General features: G+C 43.6%; 1 protein-coding gene and 1 pseudogene across 3 annotated transcripts in view; both read left to right on the top strand.

Moving 5' to 3' along the window:
- The window catches only part of NTRK3 (neurotrophic receptor tyrosine kinase 3), a 391,483-nt gene extending 374,098 nt beyond the window's left edge, over window positions 1–17,385 (top strand). For all 3 annotated transcript variants that reach the window (XM_072799286.1, XM_072799279.1, XM_072799295.1), the window contains one exon: window positions 716–17,385. In XM_072799286.1, coding sequence (XP_072655387.1) covers window positions 716–901 — 186 coding nt within the window. In that variant the 3' untranslated portion in view covers window positions 902–17,385. The remainder of the gene's footprint in view (window positions 1–715) is intronic.
- Window positions 17,386–20,344: 2,959 nt separating this feature from the next.
- LOC140617598 (BCL2/adenovirus E1B 19 kDa protein-interacting protein 3-like pseudogene) lies at window positions 20,345–24,141 on the top strand (annotated as a pseudogene).
- The last annotated feature ends 1,100 nt before the right edge of the window (window positions 24,142–25,241 follow it).

The following is a 25,241-nucleotide window of genomic DNA, read 5'->3' as shown; positions in this document are numbered from 1 at the left end:
TCTTGGGACCTTACGACTACTCAGGAGGTAGTCAAGGCATGCATTTGATCTCCATCTTCTGGGTGAGGCTGTTGAGGCCCTGTCAGGTTCACTGGCTTGTGCTGGTCACCAGCTGGGAAGTGGTGAATCAAGCAGTAGTCCTGGTGTGAAGGACTTTAACAGAAGCCAAATGCTTGGGTTAGTGCAAAGAGCAAGGGAGTAGGTGCCTCACTGAGAAAGGGAACGGCATGGCAGCTTAGAGTTAGATGTAAGCTTGGTGCTATGTATAGAGGCTGGGGGTGGGAGGGAAGGGAGGCATGGAGAGACTGGCTGGTGTAGAGTTCCTTCAAGGGGGTTTCAAAGTCACCCAGGCTCATAAGAGGGGAGGGACAGGTCAGATGCCAATCCCCACTGCCAAGTAGCAATGAGTGCATCCAGATAAGATACAGGACTAGAGAGAAAGAGTCAAGTATAGGGAGGAGTGTGTGTGTGAATCCATGAAGGCCTGGCTCAAGAGGTGGGGTGCAAAAGGCAGTGGTGAGCATGGCCAGAGAGCAGCCTGCCTGGGACAAATGAGAGACTCAGCGCTGTCTCCAGCCAGCCTTCTGCCTGTGCAGGTGGACACCCCGGCTCTGCACAGAAGCTCCTCCATAATGTCGTTGCCTACTGCTGAGTGTGAGCCACAGGGCCCAGGGGTCTGTGGTTGTAATGTCCTTGTTCTCCTCATTTTTTTCAGGTCATCGAGTGCATCACCCAAGGCCGGGTGCTGGAGCGGCCCCGAGTCTGCCCTAAAGAGGTGTACGACGTCATGCTGGGGTGCTGGCAGAGGGAGCCCCAGCAGCGGCTGAACATCAAGGAGATTTACAAAGTCCTCCATGCTTTGGGGAAAGCCGCCCCCATCTACCTGGACATCCTCGGCTAGTGGTCGGTGGCTAGTGGTCACGGATGCATACTCTGTTGCCTCCTCTCTCCTGGCCTCACATCCCCCCTCGTCCACCTCACACTCCCTTCTTCCATCCTGACTGAAGCAAACATCTTCATAAACTCAAGTGCCTGCTACATATACAACACTGAAAAAAATGAAAGAAAAAAACCTGTAAGGCAGTTTGGCGAATATATATATATATATATTTATATATATATCTAACTATCTATCTATCTATATCCACAGAGAGATACATTCTCTAATACAGAGAGAAACTGCTGATACAGAAACCGTAAGACTGTAACAACAACTCAGAAAATCTTAAGTGTTATGAATGCAAATGGCAGTTCCCTTTGACCGAAGCTGGAGCCCATGGTTCTTTGGCTCCGGCTTTTCTGGGGCGGAAGACCGTGATGACGCAGAGACCGTCTTCATGCTGGGACAGGAGGCGCTGGGCTGGAGTGCAAATCACCGCTGTGCAGGTGATGCCCTGCACCTGTGTGGTACCCCTCCACCGTTCCTGAGGGCTGCACAGGTGCATGGGCAGACCTCATCCACTGCTCTCAGGATGCAGCAGGAAGTAACATCGGCCCAGGGGCTCTGGAATCCCTCATGTCTCCCCTGAGTATTGCTCCACGCCTTCCCCTTTCCTCCACTTCAAGACAATTCTCCAATTTGCCCATTCTAGAAAGTAGAGTCCTGATGCTTTTGGAAGTCAATGAGGGCACCTACCACTAAACACTGAACAACCAACAAGACCACAAAACCATGATGACAATGGACCACATCCGTCTTGGGTGTAAACCATGCTCAAGTTCCTTCCTCAGTTTGAAAGAGATGTGTCATCTGTTCTCTGAACTTCAAGAACTGGACGTTCTGGGCTTAACCACAGAAGAAAAAGTGAAATTTGAACCTTCCCTATCAAGGCACTGCCTCCATCTTTTCCTCACTGGAAAGACTCCTTGGCCCCACCTCCCACATTCAGGCCTTTGGGGGAGTTTGGGGGCGTAGGGAATATTCCCCATGTTGCTTGTGGATGTGGACACAGCAGGGTTCCAATAGCAGGAGACTTTGTTCCTTGTAGGTCATTTTAAGGTATGCCCCTCCGTATCCTGTTTCTCATCCTGCCCACCCTAGATCCTTAGCCCCCACTTCCTGGGCCTCTTGCAAGTCCCAGGTAAACCTCACTGCCAGGGAAGGAAGCCAGGTCTAGCGAGAGTGGGGGGCAGTGCTTATTTCAGGGAGCAAGGCCGTGGAGTGGGCAGGAGCTGGCAGCGGAGAATCTATTTGGTGCCTGCACCGGCCCCTTGGCATTCTCCTCACGTTTCCAGCCCCTGGAAGGATTGATGCATCTGCCTTTGAGCTTGCTGTGAACACTCAGGGGCTGAAAAATCGCTTTTGTGGGCTGGGGGTGGGGGAGGGGCTGGGGCCTCTCTGGGAGGTGTCCACTGCCTGGCCACAGCCACAGGCTTGGCATCTTAATGAGGATGGAGCCCTGACCAGCGAGAGAGAAGGAGGCTTCTGGGCTGCAGTCCTAGCCCTGCTGTCAAGGGCTGTAACAAGGGCAGATCCCTGGGCCTCCCTGACACGTGACAATGAAATGCCCCTGGAAGGCAATGGCCTGGCCCCCACGGAGCCCTCCTGCCGGAGAGAGGACAGGGCCCTCTCAGCTCACTGGCCCATCCATCTCACCCCAAGCACAGAGCTACCTAATAGACTGGCCTTTGCCCCCTGGGGGCCTCCAGGGGGCCTCTGACCGGCACACTGCCCTGTCAGCCTGAGGGGCTGGAGCAGCTTGAGCGGCCCGGTCAGCTTCAGTGTGGGCGTCTCTATGGGGTTTAGGACTAAGTCCTCTATTTGTGGTTTTTCTTTTTTTTTCTTTTTTTTTTTTTATGAACAAATGTTTTTATTCAAATAGAAAAGAGCTGTGTTTGGACTGTTGGCCTTGGTTGGGAGTCAGGGATCAGTGAGGCTGCTCAGCTGGGTGGGAGGGGAACCAGGGTTTGATGTGGGTTTGGCATTGTGCTGGGTTCCCATCCCTGAGGACTTTTGAGGAGAGCTAGGTGGATTGACCACGTCAGAGGAACCCTTGGCTGTCCCCTGGCAGTTATCCCCCCTGTCTTTGTGCATGGAGGCCCTGGGCCTATTCTGGGGCTGTTAATGCAGGATGAGCTATGTACGCAGTCTCATGTTGAGCAGGGTAATGAAAGGAAAGCTGTTCATGGACAGAGGGCCTTGAGGGAGAAGGGTCTTCTGGTTAGACGTGAAGCTCCAAGGCTCCTGTTGCTGCCAAAACAAACTCCAGAATAGATAGTGTCCCCCAAACACACCCTGTGTGGCTTCCATCTCATAGGCTGTGTTTCTAGAACTTCATGGTCGCTGATAGACAGGGAAGCATGGGGCATGGGAAAGGGTTGGAAGCTCCTGGGCAGCTGGGAATGAGGAACAGGCTAGGTTTTCAACTCAGGGTGTGAAGGCATCATGGCCTAATGGGAGAAGCTAGTTCCTTCAGGAGCAAGGAGCCCTGAAGGAGACCAAAGTCAGATTGCACAGGCCCTGGTACTGTATGGGGATGTGGCTTTGTCACATCCACCCTGAGCAGCTGCCTCTCCTAAGAGTGGAAGAATGAAGGGTGGCCGAGCAAGAAGGAGTAGAGAGGGAGGATGGGCCTTTTTCCTCCCTTGTTATGTATGCTCTCTGTATGGAGGGTACATGTCGATTTTATGTCAAGCAGGTAAAAAAATAAAAAGCTTTTTGGAGGGTGAGGGAGGCAGAGAGTAGGACACTGTGGGAACTGAAGGAGCACCCCAGGGCCCTGGGGGGCAAGCAGAGGACACTGTTCCTCCTGTGGTGAGAAGAACCATGGAGACTTCCTGTCCTGTGTCTCAGGCTCCTGTCAAACGAGAGATGCCTGTTAATCTCTGGCCCCTGCGGGGTTTGAAATGTTTCGATTCTCACAGCATTGGGTCACCGCCCTGGAATGCCAGGGTGGCCCTTGTCAGGCTTGGGGGGAGTGAGAGGCAGAGACAGCTGCTCCCAGGGGCTCGTGGACCTGGGCATGCATGGGTCCCATGAGATACTCCTCCACGTTACAGTGTGAAGTGTCTGAGGTGACTTTCAGCCCAAAGGGCTCATTTGGTCTCGTTCTCCACCCCCAGCCTCTTTGTACACCAGAAAGTGCTGGCAAATGCCTATTTATCTGTTTATTTTCAAAGAGCTTAATGTGGTTGAATGAGTCTTAAAAATGACATCCTTTCAGCCAGTGTGGCCACCCCAATCCACCCAGTTCTCATCCCTCCACGCCACAATCCACATTAAAGAAACAAAAAACAAAAAACATATGCCAGAGCAGCTCTTAGGGCGAGGCTGGATACAGACCAAATTTGTGAGCTTTGGTGGAAGCTCCTGGTGGGTCACCCAGGCTGACTGTCCTGCCATGTCATCCTCATCTGATCCCCTCCTGGGTTGAGTGACAGTGGCCTGCTGTTGGAGACCGCTTGGATTAGGGAGGCTTGGCCAAGTGTCTTCCCTGTTCTTGACTTTGGATGTGTCCCAGATGCTGCCCTCTCATTACATTCCCCAGCCCCAAAGTGGATCTTGAGACTCACTAAGCCTTCTCTTGCTAACAGAAGAGGGATTTACGTTCCTCCACTCAGCAGATCACACACAGATCATCCCTGGAGAAAGGCTTTCTACTGGAGACAATGGGAGGCTTGGTCCTCCTGGCTTCAGATTGAACCTTACCATTCTTCTCTAGTGATGCTTACTTTGTGGAATATACTAGTGTAAATATTTTTGGTGCTAAATACTACAGAAATCAACACCAACAAGAGAGCTGACAGCCAGCTTCCAGGGCTGTGTGAGACTCCACTCAAAAGTGGAAGTGAGTCAGTCATGCCGGGATGGTAGAGGATACATGGGAGCTTGGGTGGGAGTATACAGTGATGTGGAGAGACTGTCAATGAAACTCCAGGCTTTGCTTTTGGTTACCTGGGTGACCTTAGCCAGGTCCGCTAATCTCTCAGACTATCAGATTTCTCATCTGAGGCATTTAAGAGGTTAGAATAGATATCCTTAGGGTCCTTCTCACTCAAAAAAAAAAAAAAACAAAAACAAAAAAAACAAAAAACCAAACCAGTCTGTTCTGATGTTACTTTTTTTTTTTTTCACTTGATTATAGAAATAAGAGAGAGATGAGAAGCAGGTAAAGAAGGGGAGTTGGGAAAGTTACCAAGGGCAAGACATTGATTATAGAAGGCAAACAGAAAAGACTCCATGATCCTTAGGTTGGAGGGATGTTGGTGGGGGGGAGCCAGGCATGCCAGCCCTCCAGCTGCTGCCTGGGCCCTGTGGCTGACTTCCACAGGCTCTCCTCCTCAGCTCGCAAGCTTCTCCATTCACCACCAACATGCCCTAAGCTGGCAGAAACTACTCCAAGATAGTAGTAGGGAGACAGGCCTGCCCACCTCTCGCGCAGGCCACTGGTAGCCTGAACTTAAAAACCGACAGATGTTTATCTTCACCTGCTATTTCAAAGGGGTAGGAAGTTGGAAAGAGGGCAGTGTTTTAAGTTGTGGACTCTTCACCAAAGTCCTTTCCCTTCAGTCCTGCAGAGTGGCGTCCTTGCTCTTCTTTTTCAAACCAAACAGCAGCAGTATTAGCTCATTCGAGGTGTGGTTACTGCAATGGACAGTCTTGAGCTTTGGGATCCTCCTTGTGCTTTGCTAGAGTCTAGCGCAAAGAAACATCTATAGTTCTTGGTGGAATGAGCCCACGTGCCCACGGTCTAGAGAACTGCCCTCAAATGCCTCTGGGATGGCTACTGTCAGCTCTGATGGAGACAACCAGTTAGAATACCTGATGGCCTTTGCCCTTCAGCAAGAAATGGCACCTGTAACCCACGGCTTGGTGCCATAGCCACTTTGTTTTTGGTCCCTGGTACGCCAAACTTTTCTATGTTACTAAATAAAATTTTTTGGCCAACACTTACATTCTAAAGGGAAATTCCAAGTTTTTGTATCATTTTTAAGATGTCAGTATAGACTCCAGAAAATGCTTTGGGGTTGCTTAATATCACTGGTATCATCATCTGAGGGGAAGTGTAGGCCTGTACACATTATATTCTTGCATCTATAGCTTTAATTGGACTGGCTTCAGTGAAAGTCTGCTTGGAGCCAGCAAATGGATTCCTTGATGCTTTGTCTTTTTGAGCCTTACATTCCTTGGGGGTGAGATATCCAGAGATGGCCTGGCCTAAGAGAGCCAGTCAAAGTGATGCTACTGGGAAATATGTCATCTTGTAAAATTTGATCATTTGGTGCTCCCTGAATTAAATTATGCTGGTGACAACATTCTGGGCATCTGAAAATCTCTGCTCCTGGCAGTCTGATAGATGACCATGCAGAAATGATTTATACCATACTCCATTTGGGTATTGGCATTGAATTCACCAGGGATACATGTACAACCACCCCCTAGGTGGGATGGGACAGAGAGAATGTGAGATATTGATAATACTCTTTCAGAAGGGTGACTGTGGTGGATGTGGTGAACATCAGTGTCACTACTTTGGGTGATAGGTCTTTTGTTGTGAGCATAGGCTGGTCAACCCTGAGGATCTGAATCTTGGCTTCTAATAGAGTCTATTTCCCTGGTGCAATCTCCTCAAGTATAGTTTCCTTGACTGCCGCCCCCCCCCCCCAATTCTATACTTTGCAACAAGAGATGTCTCTGCCCTAAGTCTTAGTGTGCCAACATAGACATTTTCTGATTTCATAAGATCTATGGAGATTGAAGTCCCCCTCAAAAATACTTGAAATTCTTGATCAGAGTAATAAAATCCAGATTCTCCCTCCTCTTTGGCTAATTAAGTTCCAAATTTAAAACAAGGTTCAGTTTGATATTTGCAGTTGGGATGATGTCTTAAACCAGTGTGTTGAGCTATTTCCCATCATATGGAGGCAGGGGAGTAAGCTCTGTTAATTTTTTCTAGTCACCAATGTAAACATCCCTTTGTGTGCAGTGCCATGGCCCAAACTTGTAGCTTGCAAGAGATACTTATGGCCAACAAAGCTAGAAGTTTATAGATACAACAAGATAACACAGATGAGGAAAGGCCTATTGGTTATCTATTTCTGAGAAGTGCCTTGGCACTTGCTTAGGTGTCTTGCTTTCCAGTTTGACATATTTTGAGAAGAGTTGATTTCTTTTCACTTTAGACAATGACCAATTAAATATCTTTCCTCAAAGTCCAAAGGAAGATTGAAAGCCCAGATATCCACTCATTCTCTGATATTTTTTGAATGCAGTTTCCCAAAAGCCCAATGAGAAATGCCAATACTCAAATCTAGGTCTGATAGTTATTCCTTCATTTAAGAAGAGTGTATACTCAAATGAATAGCTTCCTGAAATGTCGTGTTTCTTTCTTGGAGAACTCTCCATGCTCTATCTACACTTAACAGCTGTGTGACATTTAGCCGATGACTCTGAGCCCACCTCTGGAGTGAATACATAAACCTGGTCCAGGCGATTTGATTTCTACTTTATGCAGAAGAGAAGTAAATCTCAGTAAAGAAGATTTTCTTTCATTTTTATGCTTTTTACATTTTTTTTTCCCCTTTTGGCTCTATCCTCTTGCTTCCATGGGACTGACAATCCAGCTTCTCAAACTCCATGAAAGTCTTAATGTGAGGTGAATTCCAGGACCACAAACAGTTAGGACTTCAAACAGTGAGAAAATTGGCGCTGAATGATTCGGCACACAAAGCAGAAAACCTTCATTTCCTGCAGGCAGGATGGAATTGACTGTTATATTAAGACTTGTGAAGGAGCCCTGCCCCGGAGTAATTTTAGTGCTGTCAGACAACGTTGACATCTAGATTAACCTCTGTGCAGTGAAGTTTACTGCAAAGCTCATTGAGATGCAAGTGGTGTATCTCCACAAATCCTATCTGGAACTCTCAGTGGCCCACCCTCAGCAAACCCTCATCCCTTCCCACCCACTGCTCTCTCCATCCATGAACTTTTAGCCTCCAGGAGCAGAGAAGCCAGGACTGGGATCTGACCTGAGGAAAGGGAGTTTCAACCTTTCTCTGACCACAGTACTGAGCCAAGCTTTCTGTTCAGTGGGAGTGACAGTGGTTGTCACTGTCTTGATTTTCCCTGAGGGGACTGCACATCAGTTATGAAAGCCACTCTGCTGATGACAAACAGCTTTGCAGCATATTTCGGTGCTGCACAAAGTGAAATGGTTTATAAAGAATTAGTGTGCTCTGCATCAGTGAGCCCTGCTCTGCCTCCCTCCTCCCCCCTGGTGCAGCAATTCTAGGTGTGGATGCAACAGATCAGAACTGCTGCCAGGTAGCCAGGGGAGTAGTGGGTTCTGATGGACAAAGGGCTTGCGCTGGGTCTGTGCTGGTGTTTCCTATTTTCCTTATGAGAAAGGTAGTCCCTGCTCCTCTTCTCTTGGTTGGGACAGAGTGTGCATCTGTCCTCTAAGTCCCAGCTTGTCAGCTTTCTCCTTATGGAGTGGTGGGCTCCACTGTAATCCGCTCCCCTTTCTAACTCACTGTGTGGTACCACATCAAGACGTAAGCGGCTAGCAGAAACCTCAAAATTGAAATCACAACTTCTTTACAAATTAACGCTATTACATTAAAAGTCTTAGGAATAGGCAGCTTAGATTAAGACACCTCCACCTTCAGACTCCTTAGCACTGCAACACATCATCACAGGTGTCTTGGGAAACTTAGTTCAAGATTTTAGAATACTGTGAAGTCCAGAGAACATATTTCTCTGGGGTTTTACTGATCCTGATTCTCTCTGAAATCGTTTTTTCCTACTTTGCCTCTTGCCTGGAATATGAGTAACAATCTCCTTGTATGTTCTTAGATATTTCTTTAGGAAAAATGAAAGCCAGCTCAAGGACATTGTGTTTATTGACTGGGCAAAATAGATTTCTGGGCCAAGTAATGTCACAGTCATATAGAGGCAAACCTGATGACTTTATTTAAAAGCAATTATAAGTGTTATGTTTTGTTCTAAAGCTCAAGCTCACATCGTGCAAACTACATTCACGTTTCATTTTCATTACTTATGATAATTGTTTACATGCACACATATGCACCCCATCCCTGACACACACGCAAATACATCTACACCCCTCTTGGTCCAATATGATCCAACAAGTCAATGTGGGCTTTCTGTTTTTCCCAATGAGCCCTGTGTTAATGTATGTGCAAATAAGTGTGCTCCAGGTATGTGGCCTCTTAAATTTATCTATAGTTCATCTCTCTCTCTCTCTCTTTTTTTTTGTAATTATCACACAGCTTTTGACTTTTTTTTACTATGAGTCATTTATGGAGTTGGGGTTTTTCAAAGGAGACTAAATCCTAAGTTTTCAGAGCCTTTATATTTAAAGGCTGGACTAGTTTTCGAGGAGAAACACCAAACCAAACCAAACCTTGGTGCAGATTTTATTTAATTAATTTTGGGGGATGGGGGTGGGAAAGCTTGAAGAATACATACTAAGTACAGAAATAAATGTGAATTAGTTCAAACAGATTCCTGAAGCTATCTTGGAGCTGAAGCAGTTAGGTAGAAAACTCAAACATTCAGATTGAATCAGAACTTGGGAAAGAATCAGATCTTCCCTTTCCATGGGACATGAAAGGCATCCTGAGTTGGAAGTGAGCAGACTGGACTGGGTGTTACTTGGTGGGTGACTGGGCACAGGTCACTTCAGTTATCCTGGCCAAGTGGAAGTGTCCTTAGTACAAGGGGGCAGCTGGCTGCCAGTTGCAGACTAGCCGCCTCTCTGGTTCCAGTGAAGGGGCAAGCCGATCCACTTCACCCACTGCTCTGATCAGGATCAATAAAGCATGTTTCAAGTCTCCTCTAGAACAAGTGTGCACACTCTACAGAGTCACCCCCCTTTCATTGTGCAGACAGTTCACCTGCCATGGAAAGCTGTCCAGACTCTGAACTCCTGTGGTCCTTCCAATGTCCCTGAATCCACCCCTTAAAGGCTGGCTTTTATCTCTGAAAAATCAGGGGAAGCCCTCTGAGCCCATCTCCCTCTTCCCTCACCTGAGCATCAGCCTCACTTGTGACTGAGCCTATGTTTCTGGAGGAGAAAACAGTGTGCTCTCACAGCCATCCTTCAGTCTCTTTCCAGCTCTGTGGACCAAGTGATTAGCTCCTCATTAGCACCTCATCAGTTGCTCTTGCACAAGAGACTCTGGAACAACAAGCCTATTATAATGCTGTAGTCTGTCTTTTTGAAGTCATCCCTTCCTTCCGGCTTGGTTGGGAAAGGAGAGCCTGCCACAAACAGCTTTTCCTTCAAATTTTTCTGGCTTTTTTCCCTGACTTTTAAATACACTGGTAAATGACAAACCATGGTTTTCTTTTTTGTTTTCCAGGCCCCTACCTATGTGAGTACACTTTGCCCCTATCAAATAGGAGCGCAATATGTCAGCAAAGTCTTTATTTATTTAGCGAGTGGCTATAATATTGACACAAAGATTTGCAGCATCTAAATCTTGAAGGGAATAAAAGGCTTTTTCTATCAAATGAGATCTTTACTGTGATAGCACGAGAAAGGTTTATACCATAAGAACAGAAATGAACCTGAGAACATGCTCCCTCTTTAGGGAACAATGTGGTAGAAGAAATCACTGGAGAAATCACCGGAACACTAGACCCTCTATTCCACAGATCATTATGTATGAATAGATGCTTCAACTCTGTCCTTGACATGGCTCTGAAAACACAATAATGAACAATGATCAACTCTTCACATTTACTATTAAAACAATTTCATCATGCCTAACCCAACCCCTATTTTTTAAAAATACAATTTTTTCATAATTCTGGGGATAGTTCAATATTGTTGTTTTCTTTCCTGGGCGCCTTCTAATATTTTCAATACAATTTCTAATTTTTTTCACTTTTATTTCTTTAGGAAAGACATGGGGTCAATTTTAAATACTGTCTATGATTAAAATGGGGAGTGAAGTGGAGGAGGATGATGGGCCTAGGAGAGAGGGGACCTCTGAGCTCTACTTCTGCTGAAAAGCATTATCCCTTCTGTGCCTCAGTTTCTTAATCAACAAAAAAGCTGCTAACAACCCCTTTCCTGTCACAGAGGCTTATAATGAGCACCTAATGAGGTCATAGCTGTCAAAGTGCTTGTGAGCACCATAGGACCCACTCTTGGGCTGTGAGTGTTGCAAATAGGCTTGCTGGTGCTGAGCTGTGAGCTGCTCTGTAATGTGCCTTGTTTTGAGGTGCACAAAAAGCTTTTCCTTCAAATTTCTGAAATCCCTCCTGCAGTCTGGTTTCTAGAATTATAGCATTGGCAATTTTCTCTTTGAATGATGACCATTGAGCATTGAGAGATGGAGAATACCTTTACAAAAATACAAGCAGAAAGAGGACAGCTTACCCATTCATCCCTCATTGAAGAGGGATTGTTGGTAGGTTTTGTTTTCAGGCCTGGAACCCTGGACATTTTATAGCAAAATGGCATCTCCTGTTGCATTTAACTCTGTATCATATTGCTGATTTTATGAAATTCTGTAGATTTAAGTGTAAAGTTTTTTTAACTGAAGACTATAGAAAGCTTCCTGTATAAATTAGGTGGTAAAACTAATTTTTCAGGAGGCACCCAAAGTAATAATGAACCTGAAGTAGTATTATGTTCATTCTGGGGCCAGCATTTTGTACATGGGGAAATAACCCTAAGATAGAATGAACTGCTTGAGTGAAAACCAAATGCTAAACCACACTTCTGATAGCCTTGAGCACCAACAAATAGGTGTGAGTGGGATTCCCACTGAGAAATGCATCTGATTGAAAATGAACCTCCTTCCCCCCCTTCAACAGTAAATCCTGAGGCCAGATTGCCAAGGTTACAGCAGTGAAGTCATTTACAGGCCCTAAAAAAATCCTAGGTGTTTGTAACATCAGCCACTATTTTAAGTACTTTGCAAATGGTGACTAGTTGGCAAGTTAAATCTTTGGAGTGTGATTTCCTTTAGATCTCCAAGCCACAACCAGGTGTGATGTAACTAAGAGCTGTGGATGATTTTAAAAAAGGGGGAGTCACTCCAAAAAGGAATCATAATAAAGCCGAATACCTGAAATCCTAACAAATCTACAAATACTTTGCTCAAGTTCAGGCTTCTCATTTTTGTTTGTTTTATATAGGGCTCCATTTTTGTTTGTTTTATATAGAAAAGCAACATCTTCATGTTGGACCTCTGTCCAGATGATTTTCCCCCTGTAGCTGTCTAGCAGACAGAAAGCATTTCAGCTTTCTTTGAAATGAGAGTCCAAATTGGGTTATGACTAGGATTTTAAATTATGGTGTGAAATTGGAGAATGCAAACTGGTTTAGGGCAGAGTTCCATAATTCATTCTGATAATCCTGAGGCGGTAACCTCCTTCACAGTATTGTGGAGGCCTGCCTTGAACAAGTCGTTTCAGTGTGTAACTTCCTAGTGACAAGGCTGATTATTTAAGGATTTCAGAGGCATCTTTTGAGAAATACCTCACTGGATATGGAAAATTTGATCTAATATGTTAACAAGAACAAGAAGAACTTATTTTAATGCTTTTTTCCCCTTTCCTCTCTCTGAGAATTTAGCCTTTCTCGGAGGCCATTGGGATATTTCCTTTTCAAGGCTGGAAAAGATTGATTATAGTTCATGTCTGAAAGCAAAAGTTCCCCCAAGCCCAGTGGAGTTGGAGGCAACCAAAATGACCCATGTTAATTTCCTGTGGCCCCACAGAGTCAAGGACCCTTCTTGTTTATGTGTGTGGGCTATGGCAGGTGAGCTCAAGGGCATTGTCAAAATACAATGAAAAGAAAGCAAGTCAGGACAAGAAAACTCTCACATTGAATATGAGAGAAAACAGCAGTCCTGCTTTCTCTGGAAAAGATTTGTGTACTATTAAGGGAAGATTCATGTTCTTTCTCAAATAGGTTTCACTTCTAAGATTTTGTGTGTGTGTGTGTGTGTGTGTGTGTGTGTGTGTGTGTGTTGGCTGAAAGGGGGTATGGGGCCAGTTAGGAAGTAGTTACGATTATGAATTTAGATCTTCTCTCAAACACAGTAAAAGCTCTGCTCTGTTTCTCAAAATGAGACAATATAATTAGGTGTGGAGAGGAATTCAGGGACCATGTTCCAGTATGTGGTATAGTTTTATCCAAATATTTCCTTCAGGAACATTTAATCACAGCAAGCCAAATTAATCCCATGTCTGTAACTGGTATTGGGAAAAAGAAGCCAGTGGGCAATTTCTGCAGCCCCTAGCTGCATCCATTTGTAGTCTTCTTTTCTAAGAGTTAGGTGTCCTGGAATCACACGAGGGAATATGCTGGTAGGGAATGAATGGGGAGGAAGTTTGAAGAGTTTCCCACTGGTGTTATGGCAATGCATTAACTCTGTCTTGCTAGAAAACTAGGGCCACTTAGGGGCTACTCTCATTTAAAATGGCAATAGTACTTCAAATGTCTCATTTAAAAAGAGACATTTAGGGATCCCTGGGTGGCGCTGCGGTTTGGCGCCTGCCTTTGGCCCAGGGCACGATCCTGGAGACCCGGGATCGAATCCCACATCGGGCTCCCGGTGCATGGAGCCTGCTTCTCTCTCTGCCTGTGTGTCTGCCTCTCTCTCTCTCTGTCTGTGACTTAAATAAATAAATAATAAATAAAATATTAAAATAAAAATAAAAAGAGACATTTGAAACATATTTTGGGACCTGCCACCTAAAGTCAGCATCTGCTAAAAGAGTTTTCAATCTGACGAAGGCGTAGTTTCTGGCCTGCCAGTGATTCTTCCTGGGTATCTGTTTTCAGCACCAGGGACAGCAAACACCTCCCTCAATTGAACCAAGGCCTTCTATCCTGATTAGCCTTCCAGGCAAGGAAGGATAGGTTTTTCCTTTATTTCTTATCCAGTGGGGCCTCAATCTGCAAGACTTAAATTTTTAAATTCAGGTGTTTACATCTTTTATTTAGTTCTGAGCCCAGTGGCTTAGTTGTTTCTGTCACATTCTCAACTTGCTAGCTAACAAATGATGGGGGTTGGACTAATGCGGCCAAGTCTCCTGGCTCAGAGGAATGGAAAGAAAGACCCTTAGATATGAATGGAGGACTTTGGCAGAGGAAGCCCCTGCAGAAAGTCCTCACATGGCACCATTGACTTGTAAACTCCCACAAGGGGGACTGATCATTGGCAATTTCTTCCTTTTTAAAATGTCTGTGCAATTCCTACAATGCATGAGTCCACATTTCATTCTGTATTCATTGTAGGAAGTGTTTCAGAGGAGTTGAACAGGAGCTATGAACTTTGGAGACAAAAAAAGGGGCTAATGATGCTGTTGGTAGGCATTTTGGAAACTGGGGTGGAGGTGGGGGGCGGGACACTGCTTTGAACGTCAGAGGCATCTCTTCAGTCCTGAGTCTTGTTCAGCAGCTAACTTTGCCTTTAACAATGCAAATGGCTTCTTAAAAACTTCAGTCACGCCACACTGAAGGGAGTCCCTGAGAAAATGAGAAAATGAGCATAACAGAAGCAAAGTTTTCACTTTGTGTTGTGATTGGCCAGCTGTCATTTAGAACAATAGTGCATAGATGCCATCTTAGAGGTAGCATTGTCTTTCCTTAATGAATCAGCTGTGTCCTCCTCACTTTTGTCAGGATGGCCCCATGGCTGTGAAAGCAAGACAGTTACTGCAGATTTTATCTTAAATACTGTCTTCTATTTCACAGATGTTAAATAAATTCAATTTCAACTCCCTCTGGACCACCCAAGGCTCCGAATATTCCTCTGTACCCTCTCTACTACCCACCCCTCTACCTTCAGTGTTGTTTCTCATAATTCATAACATTTAGTGGTCTATGATTCTTTTTAGGATAAATCAAGTGATAGCACCACAAGTGATAGCAACAGGCTAGAGCCAGATATCATAGGAACAAGTTTGATGAAACTGTGATTTTTAACCTTGGAGTGGGTCTGAGGAGAAGCCATCCTTTCTCTTTCCTTGTCCTCTTGAGGGTGTCCCATTCCAGGGCTCACACTTGCCATGCAAGAAAGGCATGAGCTCCTCTAGATTATTTGTGTGATACCTAGGGGAAAGCAGGGTCAAACCTTCTCTATTCAAGTCCTTTAGGATGGTGGAGCTTTGTTTTATATTGAAATCAACGAACAATCTTAGTTTAGAAAGAATGTGTAGATGATAGTGCAACAGCTATAGGAAAGCTTAGTAAGAGAAATTTCCTTCCCTTAAAACAGATAGGAAGGAGTTGTAGATTGGTGGGAAACAAATGATCCACTGGGCAGGGAGAAGTGTAGTCTAAGACTGGAGATACAGAAGCAGACATCTTTAGAAGTAGAGGTGATGCCAATGAAAGCCTCAGGAGGGAACAGGCCAGAGAATAAAATTGTATGGAGGTTCTCAATACTTTTTCTGGAAAATTCCTACAACATTCAAGGGCACGTCTAGCCCTCTGCTTACTTAGAGGTGAGCTCAGTGCTACTTCTGGGTTCTTAAGGAAAATGCCCTACAAACACCAAAGTCTTGTATTTTCCACTGTCAGTCAACACTGGCTGTCTTGAGTGGGATTATTTCCCCCTTCCCTATGTGAAAGGGATTTGTTTTAAGGAGAAGTGTCCTTTAAACATCCAGCTAAAACTGGAGGTAATTTTTTGCATGAATGGCTTTTTACAGCTAGGTCTAAAGCAGAACAAAACTTGTATTAAACTAAGTGCTACTTTACATATCTTATTTCAAGGGAAATGAAGGATTTATTGCCGTGTAAATGATGTACACTGATTTGTTTCCTACTGGACATTACATGTCCCTTTATCTTTAGGCTGATGTTGTGCAGCAAACTTTCAATATCTGGAAAATCAGCTGGTACCTACTTCAGTGCACTAGTAGGATGTTATATTCTCAGAGAAGAATTTTGCAAATGAAGTTTAGGTGCTGCTATAGCTGATTTTCATCCCTATCCCTAAGCTTTCTGTACTAAATATATGTAAAGTGATTATATCTTGTCTGATCCCATGTGTTTGTGTGTATTTCCTACTGTTTATATAAATATATTGGCCATCTGAAGCGTTACTTGGATTATGGCAACTGCTGAACAATGGTGTACGTGGCATGTGGACACGTGATACATGCACACACTCATTCTGAGGCCAAGCTAATCTTACAGAGTTTAGGGGGGAAAATGTGGCATGGCTTGGGAAATGTTCAACAGTGGATATAATACAGCCAAGTCACCATTCATGGAGGAGACCTTGACAGCGGCAGAGCTGAGGTGTGCTCAAGTGGATTTTACATCATTTATTTTAATACAATGGATTGTTCCTCAGTTCTATTTAATGATTTAGAAATATTCCATCATGATCCTTGTTTATTTTTTCCCCAGGCCACTGGAACATGATGATTATACTTGTTTCTCATTATTTGGATCCCAAAGTTGTTAACTTAAGATGGGTGACTGAGGTTTCAGTAAACTGGGTTTTACTAATAGTAACCCTTCCTTGAGGCACAATTTTTTTCCATTCTTTTCCTTTATGACAAATAAATCCATTGGCTATGCTAAGTTTATTTACATCCTGGCAAATGTGAGAGAATCAATTTAGTTAAAATGATTGTATTTGCCTTCAGAGAAGAGGCTCATGGTTTAAATATAATTCTTTTGTAAAGGTGTCGTTTATGCAAAAAATATGGATTCTAACTTGGTAAGATGGCCCCAGGGTAGGAGGATGTGTTCTCAGTTGGTACTGAGGGATGTGTTGAAAAGGCAAGTGCCCTCCCTTTCTCTATTTCCTACCCCACCCTATTTTCCTCTCCAACTTCAAAAGAAAACAGAAAATTATTTTTTTAAATTGTATTAATAATTTATGTTTAATACAAAAGGATGATTTAATGGTATCACCAAAGGTCACTTCTCCCATTGTGCATGTCCTTCACTCAGCCCCGTACCCATCACCTCATTCTTCACCCTCATGCTTCCATCCCAAGGCAAACATACGTCTTCATCGGAATCTATCAGTGTTGAAGTTAAATGTGGGGGCAGAGATTTAACACCATGACATTAATGAAAACCAACCATTCTTCACTTTCAAATGATTAATTGCTACAAGAAGACAAACTCTTTTCTTGGTTTTTGCTTAAAAACATTTTATACATATATATGTATATATGTGTGTGTATGTATGGACATATGTATGTATATGCACATGTACATGTATATATGTATATATCCATCTCCAGTATAAATATATCATATGTGATAGTTGTAAATACTTCTTGGTCATATGTCTGTCTTGCTCATGGTATCATATCTTCAATGTTATGTTAACAAATCCATTTATTGATTGATGAAACTGTGTGTAGACCTGTATCCTCCTGACATAGTTTATGTAGGGTCTCTTCTCAAATAAAGTATAAAACATGAATGCCCTTGTTTTATTTGGATTTGTTATTTAGTAGAGAAGAGTGTTGGGTTTAAAGGTAGATTGAAGTTTGATGAAGTCCAAATGTGTGCAAAGATTATAGGATCCAGTATCATCTTGAGAGCTGGGACCCAGGTTTTCTGAGAGCAAAAGTAGCTTACACAATGTTTAAGGTAGTTCCTAAGATGAATATTGGATTGAGATGAATGTTTCAAGAAACACATACACACTTTTATGATTTGAGGCAGGGCCCAGCTCTATGTCGTTGAGCTATCCTGTCACTCCTCAATCTCCTAGTTACAATAATTTCAGTTACATTTTTAAGATACTATAAAATATGTTCCCATGGATATTCTTTTATCCCAGAGATTTTAGGATTCTTTGATCTAATTGAATATTTATTTATTTACTTTAGAGAGAGAGCACACAAGTACAAGTGGGGGGAGGGGCAGAGGGAGAAAGAGAATCTCAAGCAGACTTCCTGTTGAACATGGAACCCAATGCAGGGCTTGATCCCAGAACCCTGAGATCATGGCCTGAGCCAAAATCAAGAGTCAGCCACTTAACCGACTGAGCTACCCAGGTACTCAAAGACCTAATTACTGTAAAACTCTTTCTCTTTATTCTTTTCTTTCCAATTTCCCTTCCTTTTTCCACATCTTATTTTCTTCTTTCCTTCATATAATGCACTTCCTATGATGAGATTTCAAGACTTCCTTCCATTGATTTCTTTCAAATGCACTGATGGGTTGTGGGAAAGAGGCAGGGAGGTTCAGGTTGTAATTTCAATTGTGACAGGTCAACAGAGATTTGGAAATATTTAAAGCAGGGTCCCCCTACCTTGACACTGGTAACATTTTGGACCAGAGAATTCTCTGTTGTGGGGGGCTGACCCGTGCCTTCTAGGATGTTTATCAGCATTTTTATTAGAAGCTCTCCTCCTCCTCTCTGTTGCCCTCCTAGGCTGTGTCATCCAGAAATGTCTTCAAATATTGCTCAGTGTCCCCCAGGGGGGCAATGTTGCCACGGTTTAAAGCTACCAGTTGAAGGGTTTAAATCTTATCACACAATATCAAATGATATTAAAAGAAGAATTAAATTCAGGAAAATTGAGAGCCTAGGTTGTGTGCCAACCCTTTCTAGACCAGCTGCTTGTCTGTACCCAATGGTATACTTGTCTGTTTTCTCTAAGCATATACCCCTTCAAAGCCCACTGTTAAGGATTAAGTTGCAATACCACATTTGGGTTTCAGAAGACAATTGAAATCTCTCTGTAATCTCCATGTATTAAACATGTCGTTATCCCTAGAATACCTGCTCATAGCAATTTTCAAAAAATATATAATATATATGGCTCCAAATGGAAATAAACCCAAGTGGCCTTTTTGAAGGTTATATGCCTTTGAAAGAAGCTGGCATACCTAAAGAACAGAAACAGTTCTCCTTCAATTGTCCCTTGTGATAAACCATACTTCTCATCTGGCCCTTGCCACACTGTCATATAATTTACAAGGTCATGATTAGGCCCTTGTAGACCTGGAACAAAAATCTTCAGTATATATACTTTTTCTGGTAAGTAAGTGGAGCTTGAATTAAATCTTTCTAGGCAAGGGCTGATGTTGTCTGTATAGTGATATGTGCATAGTATATACTTAATATACTAAGTATATACATTTGTTGAGTTGAACTGAATTTCTCATTCTTAAAGGCCCAGATAAATTTATTTATTTATTTATTTATTTATTTATTTATTTATTTATTTATTCATTCATTCATTCATTCATGAGAGACACAGAGAGAGAGAGAGAGGCAGAGACACAGGCAGAAGGACAAGCAGGCTCCATGCAGGGAGCCTGGTGTGGGACTTGATCCCAGGTCTCCAGGATCACACCCTGGGCCGAAGGCAGGCGCTAAACCACTGAGCCACCGAGGGATCCCAGATCATTTTTATAGTATTCAAAGTGCCACAACTATGCTTCATGAACCTCACTTACCAAAACTACTCAGGATCCAGAATTCTGAACAACCTGACAGCATGGAAGTAGTGAGTAAATATCTCTTCTCCCCAGTCTGTGGCTGGTCTTGCATTGGTGACTTCTTATGGCAGCATCAGTGTTAGCAGTAGGCCACTGAAGGCAATTGTAGACGCTTCTCAAGGTAGGATTTGGAATGCCCTCTAAAATCTAGGCCTGATTGCTTGGCTTTTTTCATTATTTAGACCAGTGATGGCAACAGATTGAAGTACAGTGAGAGACAGTAGATCTTATCCCACATACCTGAAACCCTCAGCCCATCCTTCTTGGGGAGGGGTCCTTCCTGCTGTACAGGAAGGTCAAAGGCCCCAAGGACTCACATCTGTACTTTAGAGTGTCCTCACATCCTTGTAATCTATTATTTGGCATTTATTTTGGAATGAGAATCCAAGAATTGGATACATTTATGGACTTCTGGGCAGGGAAGATCCTTGATTGATAATCTCTTTCAACTACCTACCTGTAGTTAGGATTCTTAGGTAAATAAAAACTGGACCAATTTCTCAAATAAAAGCCTCTTTCAATACTGAAAGATGTAACTAATACTGTTGTTTTATAAAGACATCATGCTTTTAAAAAATCATCACCCCAGGGGTGACACAAGGAGGCAATCACCCAACAAACTTCTGAAATAGCACCTGCCATTCCTGAAAATAAACCTGGAGGTTGCCTCTCATAGCATCAATAGCAGAAGTGCCAGGATTGCACTCATTAAACATAACGTGGAGATGCAAATTTGTCAAAGCTGATGTCCTTGGTGAAGGGTTAATTCTTGGCATGGGTGTTGCTGCCTGAGAACCAGAGATGGTCTTGCTGCGCCGCAGCTCCTTCAGCAGCCTGACAATGTAGTCTCATTTAGTAGAGCAGCCACCGCCCCCCCACAACAACAACAACAACAATTGCAAGGAAGGTGAACAGCCTTTGCCCCCGCCAGCCGGGCTCAACAGTTCCTGGGTGGAGCTACCCATGAACAGCAGCAATGGCAATGATAATGGCAATGGGAAAAATGGGGGGCTAGAATATGTACCTTCCTCATCCTGTATCCACAATGGAGACATGGAGAAGATTCTTTTGGATGCACAGCATGAATCAGGACAGAGTAGTTCAAGAGCCAGCTCTCACTGTGACAGCCCTTCCCTACAAGAAGATGGGCAGATTATGTGTGATGTGGAGATGCACACCAGCAGGGACCATAGCTCTCAGTCAGAAGAAGAGGCTGCAGAAGGAGAGAAAGAAGTTGATGCTTTGAGGAAAAGTGTAGGCTGGGTGTCCGACTGGTCCAGTAGACCTGAAAACATTCCACCTAAGGAGTTCCACTTCAGACACCCCAAAGGCTCCGTCCTTTAAGCATGAGGAAAAGTGGGGCCATGAATAAAGGGGGTATTTTCTCCGCAGAATTCCTTAAGGTGTTCATTCTGTCTCTTTTCCTCTCTCATGTTTTGGCTTTGGGGCTAGGCATCTATATTGGAAAGCAACTGAGCACACCTTCTGCCAACACCTACTGAAGGAAAGGAAAGAACAGCCTTGGAAAAGCGTGTGGCCTGTGAAGTGGTGTATTGTCACAGTAGTTTATTCGAACTTGAGACCATTGTAAGCATGACCCAACTTACCACCCTATTTTTACATATCTAAGTTCCAGTAACTCTCCAATCCAGTATTTTATTCAAACTCTTTTGAGGCATTTTACTAGCCTCATTCCCTTTTTGGCCTGTAAGACACTTTAGAATTTCCTAACAGAGTTTACTGTTATTTAGAAATTTGCAAGAGCTTCTTTTCCCCAAATGCCACCAGCAGATTATAATTTTGTCAACAATGCTATTGTGTCCTTTTAGTGCCACCAGACTTAAACCTGCATCGTTCATGGTATAAATTTTACTCTTACAAGATGACTACCATCTCTCTCTCAAAATGTGATCAGGTTAGCAAATGATAGAACAGCTTTCTTATTACTGTTTCTTTTTTCTTCCAAGACAAAGCAAGCTTCCCTAAGCTTGAATTTATAGTTATTTAAAAAGAAAACAAACAAAATAAGACACAAGAAAAAAATATCCTGGGCAATAAAAAATTATTTTAAGCAAACAAAAAAATTTCATGGCATGGATTATGGACATATATAGAGGAAGCCACGAGGAATGCTGCTTGAACCTCTCAGAACACAATATCTTAATATTTCAAGGCATGGGCGGGGGGCGCTCTTTAGCCTGGGCCATACTCTATGCCTTCATCCTACTGGGATGCTCAAGGTTACTTAGCTATTAACCAGGGAGATGTTCTATTTTAGCCTCTCTTTTCCCTCCATCACCAAGGCTTGCAATGTTCTCAATTATTCAAATCGCCACTGCAGGGCTCAGCAGAGGGTCTAATTACTGCCCTGCTTGCCACTTGCTGATGAGCTGCAAGGGCCAGAGAATGACTTTAAGGCAGTGAAGTAGGGAGGGTCATCTTCCCTGGAAAATTCTCTGGGAGTTTCAGTCTTATTATGGAGAACTGGATGGTACAGTCTGGGAGAATTTGTTGGATAAGGCCATCTTTTGACTATAGCTCATTGTCTGGTAGCCAAACCTCAGGGGAAAGCACAATTCTTGGATTGAATCGACAAATCTTTGAGTATCTTAGTCATAGTCCTTTTCTCCTCAGACTTTTGAGGACTTGCACACACTCCTTTTGTTGCTCCAGCTCAAGCGACAGTCTTAACTGACAAATGCCACAATATAATGGAAAGAGACCATGGAATAGGAATGGTGCCAGGACTGAATAATGGACATTCATACTTAGGTCAAAAGTCACTGTTTGCCAAGCTCTCTTTAATTATTTTCAGAAGGGACAGATATTAATATTTCTGTTGCATAGATGTGCTAATCAAGCCTCAAAGGTTAGGTAACTGTTCAAGGCTGCTCAGTTACTTGAGGCAGAGGTAGAGTTTGAACCCAGCAGTTGGATTTAACATATACAGTCTTAAAAAAAAAAAGATTTTACTTATTTATTTGAGAGAGAGAGAGTGAGAGAGAGAGAGAGAGATTGAGGGAGACAGCATGAGCAGGGGGAGGGGCAGAGGGAGAAGGAGAAGCAGACTGCCCACTTAGCAGGGGGCCCAACACAGGGCTTGATCTCAGGACTCTGAGATCATGACCTGAGCTGAAGGCAGATGTTTAACCCACTGAGTCACCCAGGAGCCTATGAAATATACAGTCTTAATTACCACTGTATACTTCCTATCACATAGATAGAAACTTTTGCCCAAGACCACAGTGGAGGATTCTAAGCCAAGAAAACAGAAGAGAAATGTGTTTGAAAGACTCTTTTAGGATAATCATTCATTCATTTATTTATGTAATAAATTGAGGAGGGCTCTTATGTTAGATGTATTACAATGTGCTAGAGTCTGGAGACTTTGCCTCATACTCTGGATCCCACAGAAGTCAACAGAAGACGGTCTATATGGCTAAAAGCAAGGGCATAATAAGATGCAGAGGGAAGTCAAAGAAAGACAGAATTTTAGTTTGTGACTTGGGGTGATGGCTAAGGGAAAAGTTTTTGATAAAGAGACTCACAATGCTCCTTCTAGAACGAGTCAACTTCTCACCTTTTTTCCCTCATTTGTGTATGCTAAGTTTTAGGGCTTTGAGATACATCTAGCCAGAATTCAGCAGGAGCCTTGACCTTCTCCTGGATTTTACTCCAGGTGGGAAGCCAGAACCCTTCTCCCAAGACCTTTCTGCATACATTGACCTCAAGAGCAGGGTGATGTTTCAATCATGGTCTGACACCGGGGACACACTGGCTATCCTCATTTCCTATCTCTATGGGATGCAACAAGCCACTGTTTCCTGCTACATAATGGAAAGCCCCACTGGCAAAATTATGTGCAATGGGGCTGATCATAAATGTGATTTATGGAGTTAGTTCATTTACTGCCTCTGATGCTGGCCCCAGCTGCCAGGAGTTTGACTGACAATTTCTGTTTATTTATTTCTCACTATATAATATCTGACTTCACATTATAAATTCTTCTGATTGGAATTTCATGGCATCTGCTCCAGTATTTATTGATGGTATGCTCATCAGGGATTCTGTCCTTTTCTGGGATACGCTGGGCTCTAAGTCCCTCATTTTGTCTGCCAGCGTGAGGCTAGGGCCCTGACATCCCAAAGTGAGAAGACTTCACAATTGCTTCTTGTGCCTTGTGCCAGACACCTGTGGATGTGTTAGAGATATGGAGACTTATGATGAATATCTCTTGAGATTTAGAACCAGTGGGAGTAAATGACAAAAAGCACCTTAGAGTCAACATGGTATTTGGCCACTTAAAGCAGGTCTGGTGGGTGGGATATAGAGCATGCTAGATTCTGCCTGAAGGATGGCAACTGTGTCATTTTACTTATTCCTCCTTTTCTAGTCCACAGGTGGGATCAAAGGAACACTGGTCTTTGCTCTTGGATGGGGCATAGGTTCATATGGACAGAGAGTGTTGGACTCACTCATCCTGAGTTGATGGTCTCATCATGGTTAAGTCTCCATGATTCAAACATAATCATATGTGTTAGGGTGAGAAGTCACTCTCAAATGTCCACAAAGATTCTCATGTTAAATTGGGAGAGATCAAAATCAGCCAGAAGACCTAGAAAGAGTTATGATAGCATTTTTCTCTCTAAATGTAGGATTTTCCATCCACAGATAGCTGATCAACAAATTTCCCTGGGGCACGTGGCACTTTTTATTTTTTAATTTTTTATTATTTTTTAAAGATTTTATTTATTTATTCATGACAGAGAGAGAGAGAGAGAGAGAGAGAGAGAGGCAGAGACACAGGCAAAGGGGGAAGCAGGCTCCATGCAGGGATCCCGATGTGGGACTCGATCCCTGGTCTCCAGGATCACATCCCGGGCTGAAGGCAGCGGTAAACCACTGGGCCACCTGGGCTGCCTACATGACACTTTTTACAACATGGCTTCATCTTTCTCCTAGGAACTTCACATTTTTTTCTGGAGACAAGAGGCCACTTTCCTTCATACTGTTGTGTTGTCTTCCTGGTGTTATACCCACAGTTGGGAGTCCCGTCAGCTCTGGTGTCCATCTGGACCCCTACCCAGGGCCTTCCCTGCTCTGGCCCCTCTTCTAGGCCCCTGAGAAAGAAGCTAACTTTCACCAAGCATGTCCTGTGCACCATAAGGCACCTCAACAAGCCCTCACTGAGTCAAATTAACCACCCCCGTGACTTATCTATTTTTTTCTTTTTCTCTTTCTTTTTCTTCTGTTTGAGGGGGAGAGAGAGAGAGAGAGAGAGAGAGAGAGAATAGAGGCAGAGGGAGTGAGAGAAGCAGTCCCTGCTGAATGTGGAGCCTGATGCAGGGCTCAATCTCATGATCTGAGCCCAAATCAAGAGTCAGATGCTTCACTGGCCCCCCTGACTTATCCATTTTTATCTTCACATTTCCGGGTGAGGACACTGGGCTCAGAAGGCTGAATCTCAGAAAGATTCATTTTTCTTGCCACAGAAAAAAATCAGGCATGAGGCAAGGGCAGAATTCAAACCTATGTTTGTCTAACTGCAAAGAAAATGTTGTTCCTATTAGGTATTGCCTCTGAGGATTTCTCAAGGAAAATTTCTGATTTCTTTATTACCACTCTCGAACATGTAGGAAGGAAAAATATCTCTTATTTTCCCAAAGCCTTCCTCATCCATTAATTGACTGGGGATATTGGACAAGCCATTACCTTCTTTTGGCCTCAGTTTTTTTGTTTTTTTTTTTTCATATGTAAAAGATATATAGTCATGTCAACTTTAGTACACAGTATGGGGTTGTGTGAGGACATACACAAAGTGTT

This window comes from Canis lupus, chromosome 2, assembly GCF_048164855.1.
Source record: "Canis lupus baileyi chromosome 2, mCanLup2.hap1, whole genome shotgun sequence".
Lineage (NCBI taxonomy): Eukaryota > Metazoa > Chordata > Mammalia > Carnivora > Canidae > Canis > Canis lupus.
This window is presented reverse-complemented; position numbering and strand designations above follow the sequence as displayed.